Source organism: Hevea brasiliensis, chromosome 2, assembly GCF_030052815.1.
Source record: "Hevea brasiliensis isolate MT/VB/25A 57/8 chromosome 2, ASM3005281v1, whole genome shotgun sequence".
NCBI lineage: Eukaryota > Viridiplantae > Streptophyta > Magnoliopsida > Malpighiales > Euphorbiaceae > Hevea > Hevea brasiliensis.
The window spans coordinates 104,094,101-104,107,836 of record NC_079494.1 but is presented as its reverse complement, the minus strand read 5'-3'; the positions used below and the strand labels follow the sequence as shown (position 1 = coordinate 104,107,836).

Sequence of the window (13,736 nt, the reverse complement as noted above, 5' to 3'; positions counted from 1 at the left end):
ATCCCAGCTCGTCCGGCATCTTTGTGGTTCAACAACGTTTTAGCTAAAATAATTTCTACCAATAAAGCTTGGGTTCTGGTTGTTATGATTGGAGGCTTCGTTCTTCATGGCTAGGTGGTCTGCATGCTATCGATTTTGATGCAACTTCCCTGCACCAGTGCTTGTCATATGCTATGTCCTTCATCCTGATGTAGTCAGTTGGTTTCCCCTGAGGTAGGCGACGGCCTCTTTTAGTGATGGCTTCTAGGTTAGGATTTCTAATCCCTACTTATGTGCTTAGTCCTCGAGCTTGATTCCGTGTTTTATGTTTTCAGCCTTTATTTTTTGAACTGGGTTTGGTAATGAACTATTTTGGAAAATGGAGATAAGTTAGAGTATATATCTATGATTTATCTTCAATGATATATCCATTTTGAAATAAAAAAAAAAAACGAAAGAATAATCTCTCTGCAAGTTTGGAGAGAGATAAATTTTTTAAATAATTTTGTGTAACTTTTTATTTGTACTTTTATACATACGAATTTTTTAATGGAACATGAATTTCTTGCAGGCCTTATCATTTTTAATGAATGTCTATTCTTTAAACTCATAATTTTTATTTAAAATATAATTATAATAATTTATATTTACTTAGGAAAAGACAACATAATTTTTGGCATCATTTGAATATGGGGCGAGCCACATTCAAGGGAGCTTGCGTGGCCGCACTGAGGCTAGGAAAACGAAACCTATATATATATATATATGATCAATTGGATGGCTAATGGCTGAAAATCGACCACCCCTATGCTTACATTTGTCGTTGGAATTTTGGCTGCATCTCTAGGTATCTTTTTTTAGTATTAATTATTGATTTTAATTTTTTTTTAAATTATTGATTTTATTTTCTGAAAGTGATACTCATTTAATGTTCAAATGTTCAATAGCTTAGGAAAGTGACTCCAATTATACCTTTTTCTTTCCTCCTCATAATGAGTGCCCTAATTACATTTTGTAAAAAGTTAAAAAATTAAAGTTATATTTATTTCAGGTAAAGTATTTTGTTAAAAAATATTTTTTTAATATTTAAATATTAAGAAAATTTATTATTAAAAATATATTTTAAATTAAAAAAATAAAATTATTTTTAAAGAAAATAATTTTTTTTAAAAAAATTATTTTTTATTTTTAAAATTTTAATAATTTTATTAAAATTAAAAATACTTATACATAAATAAAATAAATATATAATATTAATTTAATATTATAACCAAATAATAAAAAATATTTTTATAAAAAATAATTTTTTAGAAAATATTTTTTTATGAAATATTTTTCATATACAAGTTATTTTTATAAAATAAATAAAATTTACAAGTTAAATATTATTTTTGTAATTTTTAATATTTAGAATGTGTTTAATATAAGATTAAAAAATTAAAAGTTAAATATTATTTTTATAAGTTTTAACTTTTAAAGAAAATGATTATTAATTTAGCTCTTTTAAGATTAACATTTAACCCCTCAAAAATTAATTTTTTAAAGAGAGTGATTATTAACTTAATTTTTAAAGGGTATAAATCTTAATAAAGTAAAAAAATTAATTTAATCCTTTTAATTATCTAAATAATATTAAAAAAATTAAAAATTATAAAAATAATAATTATCATCTTTTTTAATCCATGCTTATTATTGCAAGAAAATTCATTAGATTAAGGAAGAGGTGTTGCAGCCCAACTGACAACAAAAGCCTACCTAAGCAACATCAACCTAGACCAACTAACAAAGGCCGAAGGCCTAAACACAGAAAACCTTAGGACTAGTAGCAGATGACTCAACAACCGCAGAAATCCCTAGGACTGGTAGCAGCCTAGCAGGTGACTTAGCCTGTAAGCTGAGTATCTCAAGTAAAACGAGATTTCCAAATGCACCAAATTAAAGTTCATAAACGATTCTGTAAAATTCAAAGGGCCTTAACAATGCTTTGTGAGTGATAATGGCAAGTTGTGGTTTTATTTCCCATTAATTTATCTTTTTATTGGATTTTTTTTTTTAAGAATGATTCAAATTCTTAATTAAATGATTCAATTGTTTATTAAATAATTTCATTAAGGTCTAAGATAAAAAAATTTGAGCTATCAATTGTAAGAAAAGAGATTTTCATATGCACCAAATTAAAAGTCTCATTCCCTCTTGCTTTTTTTTTTTTAATATCGATTATTTAGAAATTTTCCGCAGCTGCTAAATTATAGGTAAAATTAAAAAAAAAAAAAAATTGTGCTATCAATTGTAAGAAATGGACTGAATCAAGGCTGTTATTCTTGTATGGTACAGTAATTTATGCCCAAATTCTGCAGCCCACTCACTTTGAAAACACAATCAAGCGCCAATTGCTCGAAGTTCGGAGGAGAAGGAACCTGAATTCTGCAAGTTGGTAGCTTGATTAGCGGGCTCGCTTCTTGTAATGGAGCACAGAGAAAATTCGATTTGTGATGGAAGTAAATTGGTATATGTGAACAATTCTTGTCGTCATGAGGTAAGCTATTATAGCTCTCTTCCTTTTCTATCTTCATCTTCCTTTGCAGTTTGCAGGTAAAATGTTTTTTTGGCTTGATTATTTATTTACTTTTAACAATTAGAGGTTCTTGGAAAAGAATTTATTTGCTAGAACGTTGTTAGGTGTGATATGGTACTCAGAATCTTGAATTCGTAGTCTGGATGGTAAGAGGGCAATCAATGCGTAAATTAATTGGTTGAAATTTGGGTTATGGTGGGATTTGGAATTTGTTGATCCTCTTAACGGCATACTTCCATTTTTGGAGTTTGGGTAATGGGGTCACAAACAATCATGACCGCAACACAAACACATAATTTGAAGGCTTAATACTTGAAGGAAATCTAATTGTTACTGGTTTTTGTAGCCTAAATTTCTTATGAAATATGAATCAGAACTTTGCAGCAGGAATTGAATTGAATCACTCATTACAATGCAAGGATCAATTAAGTTTTAGATGCATCTTAATAATGCTCTGAGCTTAGGGTGCTGGTATGCTATTTTGCATAGACTAGGAAGCCAAACAATCACAAACAGAAGCTTTTAGCAGCAGGAGCTCTGAGGGCGGTGGAAGAAGCAGTTTTTTTTTTTTTTTTTGGGTTGAATTGCAAAAAACATTACAAGGCCCTAGGGGCAAGTTTTCTTTAGTTATGACCCGTTCAATTGGATTGAACATTATGGCTTAAATGACTTCCTAATCACATAATTGATAATTGACAGCAATCACACGATCATTTTTTGATGTCTGAAAAAAGAAATTTATTAGAGGTCTATGCAGCATCAACTTGAACCTAAAACCAGATGGTGCCCTATGGTAAACACAGTATTGGCAATATATAATAATAATGGATATATAATTGGAAAATTTAGGCCTGAATAGCTTACAAAGTGGCTGAGCACACATTTTGTAGCTTGTTAGTCGTTACAGACATCAATTTTTGAAGTGTGGTTTGAAGATCGCTTTGATGCAGAATCATTCTGTTCTGAGATTTGATTATTATTTCCGTTTTCATAGGTTATAAGCATCATATATAGAAGGGATTTACAAGATGAAGGCTAATTCTTCTGTAACCTTTCATCTAGTTTCGTTAATGCAAGTTCAGTTATTTTTTTTATATTAAAATACATTTGAGCATAAACGTATTGTGCTGTGATGTAATTGTTTACTTCTGGTTTTCAATTTTTAATAGATAGCTTGCATTAAGTGGTCCTCACCCTTTTATGGAATCAATTTATTGATTTTCATGCTTATCTGTGACTTGAATTTCATTCTTACAAAATGAATGATGTCACTTCTTTTTTACATGCTTCTTAATTAGATATCTTTTCTTTACACCTCTAAATGTTTATTGCTCTTAATGAGATGCTGAGATGGTTTCTAGGATTACCATTATTATTTATCAACTAACTTATTGCCTGGTATAAATGATCATAATTTTGAATATAGTCTACTAGTTTTCCAGGTAAAATAAGCAACATTCATTTTTTTAATTGGTATAGGAGACCTGGTATCTGCAAGCTCTTTTACGTAGGTAAATTCAACAGATTCTTTATTTCCCTCAAGTTAGAGTATGTTAGTGTTGTCCCTAAACCAGCCCAAGTATTTTCTTTGAGACAGTTGTGTAGGGACTAGGGCCATATATAATAATGTGTATAAAAGAAGCAATTTGTGATCACAACAAGGATATGTGATTTTTTATATTCCTACTTTAATAAAAGGATGGCAGATTTGATTGTCCACAAGAAAGATTATCTGGTCACCATCTATATATGTGTGTATCAACCTTCTGATGCCCACGTTTGGGCCCTCCACCCACTTGTGACATGCTTTACATTACATGACCCCCTTTGGTGCCCTGTGCATCATTTGCTTGTATCATGCCTTCTTATAGACTTTCTGGTGCTCTCTGCATCATTTGTGTCTCATTCTTTCTAAATGCTATCGCTAGTGTTCATGATCACTCTGTTGATCCAAGCTTAAAGCTTTATGCATATGCATGGGTGTTCACATGCGCACTGACTCCCAGCCTGCACATTTGGCAATGCATACTATATGAAGTAGTCTGTGCTGTAGGAAAATCCATCATTAAATGTGTTGCATATATATAGGGACCCATCCTTCTCCAAGGCCTTGGTTTGGCCTTGGCTTTTTTGTCTGAAAAACTGAAGAACATATTAAGTGTTTGGTTCATATTTCATTTTAATCTTGAAACACAATTAAGCAGCCAGAACACAAAATTAGTTAGGAACATGTTGGTTAGGTGTCTATCATGTTATACAAAAGAGGAAATGACTGATGCGGTCTCTTGTCAATCTCTCTAAAACTGTATATAATATGTCATTCATAGGGTATTAAAGGAAATCTTTAGGGCTATACCATTTGTTCAAGCAATGCATATATGATTTTATCACCCACCACATAGCATTTCCTTTTTGCCATAATCAATGTATAGCTTCAAAAGTTGTGATTAGTTTAATCAAAATTAATATTGTAATATTGAATGGGCCCCATTTGGTTTTGTCTTGATTATGTCACTAATGGCGCGAAAATAGTATGGCACTTGCATGCCTTTCTATGTGGATCATGTGATTAGACAGAATGCACACGTTATTATCATCAACCTCCTAATAATTTGAGTTTTGCTAATAAAAGTGAAATATTGGGAGGATATATTTTCCGTACAGCTCAGCTTTGATACTTTTAGATTTCCAAATTCCATTTCGTGTAGATAATCAATTCTAGTTTCGTGCATAAATCCTACAGATTCCAAACTTCTTCTTCCTGCTTCAATCATCTACTGTATTTCCTTGCATGCAATTAACGGATGATGAAATAGACTGCCTAACTCTTCAACTTTGTTAAGCTTCTGGCAAGTTAATGTTGGGAATGAAAAACTCCGTAAAACTTTCCTAACAAATAGGTTGGATGGCTATGATCATCCCATGCATGAAAACTTTATATATGCCTTCCATGAATGATGAATGTCCATTTTTCCCAATAATTTTTTCCTCCTCCAAAGGGAATAAAAAAAAAAAAAAAAGAAAGGAAGGGAGTTGGGGGGGAGGGTCAAAAGTAGACCTGCTCTGTCCTCGCACACAACACTTAGGTAGGAGGAAATTTAAGTGCAATCTATTATTGCTTCTTGTACAAGGTCAAAAGATCAAAAGATGTAATCCACATGGGTTGATAATGCTTTTGCATCTCTATCAATTTAGTGGAAAAATCAATAATCATGCCACAATCTAAGCAAGACAATCCAATGGTAGACTTTTACTGTTCTTGCAATCTAGCCCCAAAAACCAAAAAGTAGAGAAAAAGGAAAGACAAAGAAACATTACATAAACATTACATACTGTACATATAGAGAAGTAGCATGGAAAGCAGATAGCCATAGTAAAATATTGCAAAATCTAGGACATCAATGTTCTTCTCACAGCTTCTAATAGTAACAACAACAAAGAACACATCAACAACGGAAAATGTATATTCTCAGAGGGTGCCATTGGAAATTGGTGCTCCCCTTTTGATGCTATCCATATGTGTTGTCTCATACACAGGCAGACCACTTGAATAGATGCCCAAGTCATAGTTTTGCAACTCAAACAAATCAGAACTTGAATCACTCTCAGCCCCATCATCTACCTCATCGAACTTTCTAAATTCCTTCCTTTCTGGCGGATACTGATCAACCCACTTCCTATCTTTCTCTAAATATTGATGACCAAGGCTCTTGGTTTTGTCAGAAAATCCATCACTGTATTTAAGTTTCTCATCCAACCATGATAAATCTGTGTTCCTTTTCTCGTGCAATACCTCATTGTGAATGGTTATAGCTTTCACATTTTCATTGTGTTTTGACAAGGAAAGTACTTGTTTGTGATCTGAATAGCTTCTAAAGTCCTTGCGGCTCTTTGTAGGAGTGTGTCCATAAGGAGGGGGTGTTCCAAAGCCAGAACACAAAGATTTTGTATCAGAAGTGCTTGAGCTTCGAAAATGACTAATGCTGCTCCTCATTTTCCTTCTTCCACTGGGGCTTTCATCCTCATCTTTCATTGATTGTGTGGCAGACTTTGATTTCTTCTTTTTAGAGCTGGTTTGGTTGAAGAGAGAATTCAAGAAGCTAGCTAGTCTACCACCTGGAGAGTTTGGTTGCTTACATTTCTTCTCTTTCAGTATTTGCTTTTCCACTGTGAGAGACTGCTGAGGTAGTGGATTTCTCATCGGTACGTCTAAACTCATTCTTCCTCCTCTCCAAGGATGTCTATGATCTTCTCTCATGACTTTTTGTGTATAAGTTGCACCATTATAGCCCACAACTTCATTGTATCCCGAGAAATACCTTGATGCCTCAAACACATCAAGCTCGTCAGAATCGTTTCTGCAATGAAACGATTTCTTGCTAAGTTTAGATGTTTCTGAGAGTCCTGTAATGGACATGGTTGAAACTTGAAAGCTTCTGTTATGTGGTGTGAAAGTTCTATTTGGAAGTTATGTCAAAAGTGTGTAAGATGTTTTATTGGAAGAGAACTATGAGAGAAAGGAAGTATAAAGGGAGAGCTAGTGAGATTGTGGAGGGAATGGTTTTGAAATGATTGAGAGTGGTGGGAGGGTTGGCTTTATAATAATCAGTTTCATTGCACTGTCTATGATATTATATGATGAAGAGTGTTTTTGGAGAGACTCACATTTTTGTGAATTTTGTGCTTTATAGTTCATAGAAGAGGAGTGGGTACATGAAAAACATGCTTTTTGTCCTTCTCATACTGTGAAAACTAGAGGTTTTGTTGGGGATGGTGGGGGGCAAGGTCCTGTGCTTCCTTGGATTCTAGGGTTCTTTTCTATTTTAGTGGGATTAGCTTTCGAGTGGATGTTGGCTATGAGGCCATGGACGTATCCTACAAGCTCACCTTTGCTTATATTTATACATGTGTGTCTCATCATTATGGAGTTAAAGAATTAGGTAGATCCTCCCATTCTTTTGAGACCTTGGAAGTCACTCTTTAATTATTTGAAGTCTTAATTAGTTAATATCTAATGTAAACATATTTTGACTAACTGACGTAAATAAACTATATATATGGCCTAATAATATATGGTTGTCTCTTCTTTTGGGTTTTTTGGGTTCGAGTCTTTTGATAGAGCTATCAAGTTAAGGGGGTAGGGGTTAGATGATAACCCACTGCTCATTGGCTCTACGTTTAAGGTATTATAATGTTTGGACTCTTTGGAGAAGAAATCATTTTTCTTGCATATTATTATTTATTATTATTTTTTTTAATCATGTCGATAAGAATACAAGATATATACACTATATTTAAATTCTAGTCGTCAAATGAAATATTTTAATTTCAAGTGCTAAAAAATATAAATATCATAAAAACAAAATAAAAATTATGAACCCACTCCAACCAATTCCAAAAAGCATAATTTCCCTACTTTGTGATTTTGGAATTCAAGTGCCCTTTTACGATGTCCTTATCAGTAAACCCTAGTGCTTTCTTTTTTTCTTCACGATCCCTCCATGATCAGTCACTGTCATGGGTTCTATTTACACTTGAAGGGGGGGAAAAATAAGTATAATTTTCTTTCAAGTCCCACCAATAAAGGGAAAGAAATATTGTTAAGGAAGAAATATTGTTAAGGAACTTTTTTTCCAAGCCTAAAGAATTATACATACATGTACAGGAATTGCAAACAAACTTTTCTTGCTTTTAGATTAGAAGCTTATAATCTGTACGTTCGGTCCATTGACCCATCCCTTGGTGTTCGAGGGGGACAGACAGAGGTTGCGTCCATACTGGCATCGTCCCTATGGGGAAGATCGCACATGTGTGCCGATGGGTAATGCGTATTGATCACCAACATTATTAATTTAAGATTTATGAACCTAAAAGAAGGGCCAAAAGAAATAGGCAAATTGAGTTAGATGATGACAGTTGCTTCAAGATCATAAGGTGTTGTCAATTTTAGGCATTGAATGCCATATTTAAGGGAAGTAGAATGGTCCCTTTTCTAATCCTTGCCTGAACCACTTGCCACCACAATTTGCCTCAACAAAATCCAATTTCTTACTGTCTTTATCCATGACAAAATCTGTAACAATCTTTCTGTCAAGTACTTGGTTATGGCAAAGGCTTTAAAGGCCACAGAATGCAATTTTTGAGAGACTTATTGTTTCATTCTGATTTGCTTAGGTGGGCACTCACTGTTAACCATAGCAAGCTAGGGTTTCAAATTTTCCTTTGTAGAGCTTTGGCGTTCACATGGGCCATGGGCCTTATTAGGCAGGCCTGGACCAAAAGCCTAATCTCCAAAGCTTTTCTTCTTGTGATTGATCAGTTTAAGGTGGGTTACTCAATGGAAGCAGAAGATTATTGTGATAGCAAAGATTCCAAACTAGTTATGAACACAAATTATATGATATAGAAGGATCAAAACATATTTAACCACGTTTAGAATGTGCCTCAAATCTGAGATCCATGAAGGGCCTACACTAAGCCAGATTGAATTGTGTCTACATGTATTAGGCCTGATAGGCCACTTGTTAGGATTAGCATAGTGGGATTGGCCAACGAGAAATTGTTGTGGCTACTCATCTTAGCTAAAATCTTCATCCCCTCTTGCCAATTTGGATATAATATTGGATAGATACATTTTTTATGTTTAGTTGCTTTCTTTTATTATCCACCATGAGTTCCAAAAGTTACCTTCCATGGTCATGCTTCCTTCATCAGTCCCATCTCTTGCCCTTAGTTAAAGGCCTTGCCTTGCATTGCGTTGCTTTGCGTCTCTTCTTCACTTAGAAACATTTTAATGGAAATTAAATAAAAGTTGATGTGGTGTAGACTTGTCAGTGATAGGAAACTACAGGCTTCAACTGGATCTTATCAGTGTTTTTGCTCAAGATGCTGACCCAACCCTTGCTTATGGACGCCCTAACTAATCATGCTTGAGCTAGTTTTAGCCCCATAGGACCCACTCTTGTATCCTTCAGCTGAGACAATATGGGCACATATGGCCCTCAAGTGTCTCCTAGGCTCTCCCAAATAATAGCCATGATTCTGATTGCTAGATTTCAATCACAGTTTTTGGTTTTTGAAAAAGCCAGGTTTCGTTAATGGAGAGAAAGAAGAGAAGATAAGAAGATGATTTTGCTATGCTGGATTGTAGGACTGGGCACCATTTTTGAGAGTTTCCAATCGAATCGAAGAACTATATTTAACCGATAGGAACTATATTGAACTGATAGGAACTATACTGAATTAAAGTTATTTTAATACTTTGATTCGATTTTAATTCTCTATTTAGAATCAAATCGAATCGAAACTATAATAAAAATTGAATTGAGAATTAAATTTATACATATATATATATATTTTATTTCTTGCATTTTAAAATAATTTTAATTATAAATACATTAAACTACCTTATAATTTTTAATTATAAATATATTATTATACTATATATATTCATAATTATATTTGTATCTTATAGTTAAATTTTACAGAATTAATAAATAGTTAAAATATATATTATATAATATATTTATGCTATTATATTATATAATATATTTAATCTTAAATTATATATGCACATTATAGTTAAGAATTATATAATTTAGAAATAGTTAAAAAAATAATATAATATAATATATTATATATTAATAATCAAATTTAAAATTTAAATGTTAATTCAAATATTACTTTTTTAAAAAATATTATATAAAATTGTTTCAAGAATCGATAATTGAACTAGAATCGTATCGAATTAAATTGAATTAAAATCAAAGAACTGAGAATTTTATTGAATTGAAATCAAAACAATAAATTGAATCGAAACTATATTAAAATCTTTTTAGTTTGATTTTAATTTTTAGACAAATTTCAAATCAAACCAGAATCATATACTATACCGGATTGAGCTTTGATCGAAAGTTGGAAATTATCTAATGTTAGAGATGACTAAAAATCATTCTGCAGTAACAATCATTGTGCTACCCAAATCCTGCATGATGATTTGACGCTTTGATTTACATAAAGCAAAGCTCTCCAAAAACTTGGTCACTCTGGCTACACATGGTTTGCCTTATTATAACCTCCAACTGAGGTCTCTTCAAGAAAGGGTAACCTTTATTGAACCTAGACCCCCCTACTTACATATAGTTTTGTTCTCACCGTAACTACAAGTAATGGTGGATAAACTTGAGCAGCATTCAGAATGAATACAAATAATAGTGAATATAACTTTAAAAGGATTCGGAATATCTTCATTTGTCCTTGCACGTCGTCTTGCAAAGGCATTGAACATTTCATTTAATTGGATACAGCTATGCAAATGAAATCAACTTCATTGAAATGTATAGGTGGTGGAGCTTTTGGTACAAAAAGTTATGAAGATGTTCTTGAATAGAATGATTCAATGAGAGGAATAGTTTCTTCCTGCTAAATTGATGCATAAGAAAAGTTGATGATTTCTATTTTTCCTTATATGCGCACATGATATACTAATGCAATTGAGAAAAGGAAGTAATGAACAAGATTTTTTTTTTTATGCTTATTAAAAAAAAAATGGACAAGATTGATGAAGAAAAAAGAAAAGAAATTCTTCCATGTTTCCTTCATGGAAGTCATGATGAAAATGGCAGAGATGAGGTGAATACATCTCAGCCATTAACTCACAAATCTCATCATTTCTTCTTTAACTGTCCTTCGTGATTTTTCACCAATTTGGGTTAGTCACTCCTCAAAATAAGCCCAAATTTCACCCGTTGTTTTAAACTTTAATATTCACAACCACATCTCCCCCAATTTCAGTTTATATTATACAATTTTTTAATTTAAATTTAATATATAATAAAATTAATGATTTCTTTTTTAATTATAAAAAATAAAATTTACATTATTATGAATAAGAGTACACATATATTGAATGTATTAATTAAAATTTTTTTATTTAATACAATAAAAAATAAAATTAATGTGATGAAAGAGAGATGGAAAGATAAAAGATGAATTTTTTTTACAAGTTATTTTTCATTGGAAATGCAAGCCCACTAAAAGTTAAGCGATAATAGATTTTGGCCCATGCAGGTCTCGAACCTGCGACCTTCGCGTTATTAGCACGACGTTCTAACCAACTGAGCTAATAGGCCATTGATTTTTTAAGACTTAATTGTGAAATATGCTTCTGATCATTAATTGCTTAAGCCCAGCTGAAAATTAATGAATATATATGCACTAAAATTAAAATTTAGATAAAAAGAGAAAATTCAATGGAGCATTTTAGAATCTTAAGTTTGTAATATCAAAGTTAAACAATATTTGTTTTTAGAGCAAAAAAATTCATGATTTTTTTTAATATCAATTTAACTATTTTTTTTTTTTTTTTTATCTTTTAAAATGTCCCAACTATATATTTGTTCAAAGGGAATTAAACAAAAAAAAACACAAATTTAAAAAACTAATATAGCTATTGGAATTGAATGGGGAGCAAATGCTTATTACCTGTGCATTGCTTACACATTTTCAATAAGATATTCATGTGGCTATATATCCACCAAATGGACTCTAGTTGGGCTCATTGCCTTTTGAATTGTTCTTATTTATTTATTTATTTTCTTTCCAAGACAAATGAAAATTTTCAAAACATCTCTGTTATGAGAACTCAATATTAATATTGATTATTTAGAGAGATTAATTACTAAAAAATGTATTAGTAAGTCAGCCTCTTCTCCTACTCATTCACCTTCTAACTTAATTTGAATTTATAAGAAAAAAAAATGATTAAAATACAATAACGTCTTTAATTTTTAAATATAAACTTATTTGAGGAAATTAATTAATTTGGATAATTTTATTTGATTTACTCTCACGAAGATCTTTCAATTGGCAACTTTCTTATAATTGAAAAAAATTAAATAGAATGATCCAAGAAAAATTCTATTTTTAATTATATGTTTTTGTGCAATTTTACCAATTAAATATGGTGTTTCCAGTGCATCATGTCAACTTCTAAAATCTTAGTCTGGTTTCCATCATCTGGATTCGTTTATGCTCTAACGTATCGAAAGTTGGCGTTTGCTAGTCAATTTACTGCTAGGTTTCCCTGTTTATATGCATGATGACTGCATGAGAGTGACACAATATTAACCTTCCATATGCGATAGGAAATTAAAATTGTTTGCATGCATGAATGAATCATGAGATCATTTGGAAGAGAATTGCATTTATTATATTATATTTGTTAATTTCATTGGTGAAGTAAATGCATCACTTAATGAATCTAACTCCATATATACATACACCATAAGAAGTTTACAATTTAGCAATGAGTTTTTCCATTGCTAAATTTAATAATTTCATTAGTAATTTAACAATGAATTTTAGAATTTGTTGATAAATTATACAATTTCTCATTTTCTTATAATATTTGTTAAAAATTTATTTATATTTATCATTAAATTAAATCCTTTACTAAATTGCGTGATTCTTATAGTGATACCAAGTTTATAAATTCTGTTGTTGATTACAACTTCTAGATAAATGTTCTAATATATAAAAATTCATTAAGCTTAAATAATTAAATGCAAAGCTAACTTTATTTTGTGTTGAAATTTTTAGTTAATAAATAAAGACAATTAAGATACAAATTTTTAAAATTTTAGTTTGAGAAATTTTAATAATATGTTAAAAAGGCATTCAATTTAAAAATTAAAATTTATAAATAAAATTTTTTAAAATAATTTTATATCTTTAACATTCTCCACTTTTATATTTTGAGGTATATAAAGATAAAAAAAAAGGAATATTTTGTAAGCTATATCAACTCATTTCATATATTTGACTTAATAATAAGAATTTAAAAAGAAAAAAAAGAAAAAAAAAAACTCACTCTTGCATAAGTGGTAGAAGTTATTCCTCATGAAGCATACATTTTGTGGAAGCCATGTGGTGCACTTTAGGGATAACCATTCTTGTATCCTAGTGAGTCACATCCCAACTTTGTGATGGGAGCATAAAATAAATGGACATAAATGCAAATGCATGTGTCACTTGTAGAATAATATCTATAGCTTCCATCCAAAACTTCATAGAGACTCTTACAATAGTTTCCTCTCAAGTCCATAAGGTTAATTAATTTATTGATGGATGTATGTGATGAAGTGACTTACCTTGCTTCTTGCTTGGTCAATTTGGACAATAT

At 31.3% G+C, this 13,736-nt stretch overlaps 1 protein-coding gene, 1 long non-coding RNA gene and 1 other non-coding gene across 4 annotated transcripts; 1 reads left to right on the top strand and 2 right to left on the bottom strand.

Annotated features, from left to right (window-relative positions):
• The first annotated feature begins 1,881 nt into the window (after positions 1-1,881).
• Positions 1,882-3,743, top strand: LOC110647669 (uncharacterized). Of its 2 annotated transcripts, XR_002493428.2 has the most exons (3): positions 1,882-1,965; positions 2,314-2,515; positions 3,549-3,743. It is a non-coding gene; the product is annotated as an uncharacterized LOC110647669 (long non-coding RNA). The 2 variants fall into 2 exon arrangements; XR_009141398.1 differs by lacking the exon at positions 1,882-1,965 and having other exon boundaries at positions 2,190-2,515.
• Positions 3,744-5,651: 1,908 nt separating this feature from the next.
• LOC110647668 (protein BIG GRAIN 1-like E) lies at positions 5,652-7,292 on the bottom strand. The gene has a single exon (XM_021801616.2). The coding sequence runs from the start codon at positions 6,969-6,971 to the stop codon at positions 6,024-6,026; it is 948 nt and encodes a 315-aa protein (XP_021657308.2). The 5' UTR covers positions 6,972-7,292; the 3' UTR covers positions 5,652-6,023.
• Positions 7,293-11,611: 4,319 nt separating this feature from the next.
• Positions 11,612-11,685, bottom strand: TRNAI-AAU (transfer RNA isoleucine (anticodon AAU)). Its single transcript has one exon. It is a non-coding gene; the product is annotated as a tRNA-Ile (tRNA).
• Positions 11,686-13,736: the final 2,051 nt, after the last annotated feature.

What these genes read in the sequence shown, in the direction of transcription:
- LOC110647668 (XM_021801616.2), bottom strand. Translation starts at nt 6,971, where the DNA reads ATGTCCATTACAGGACTCTCAGAAACATCTAAACTTAGCAAGAAATCG.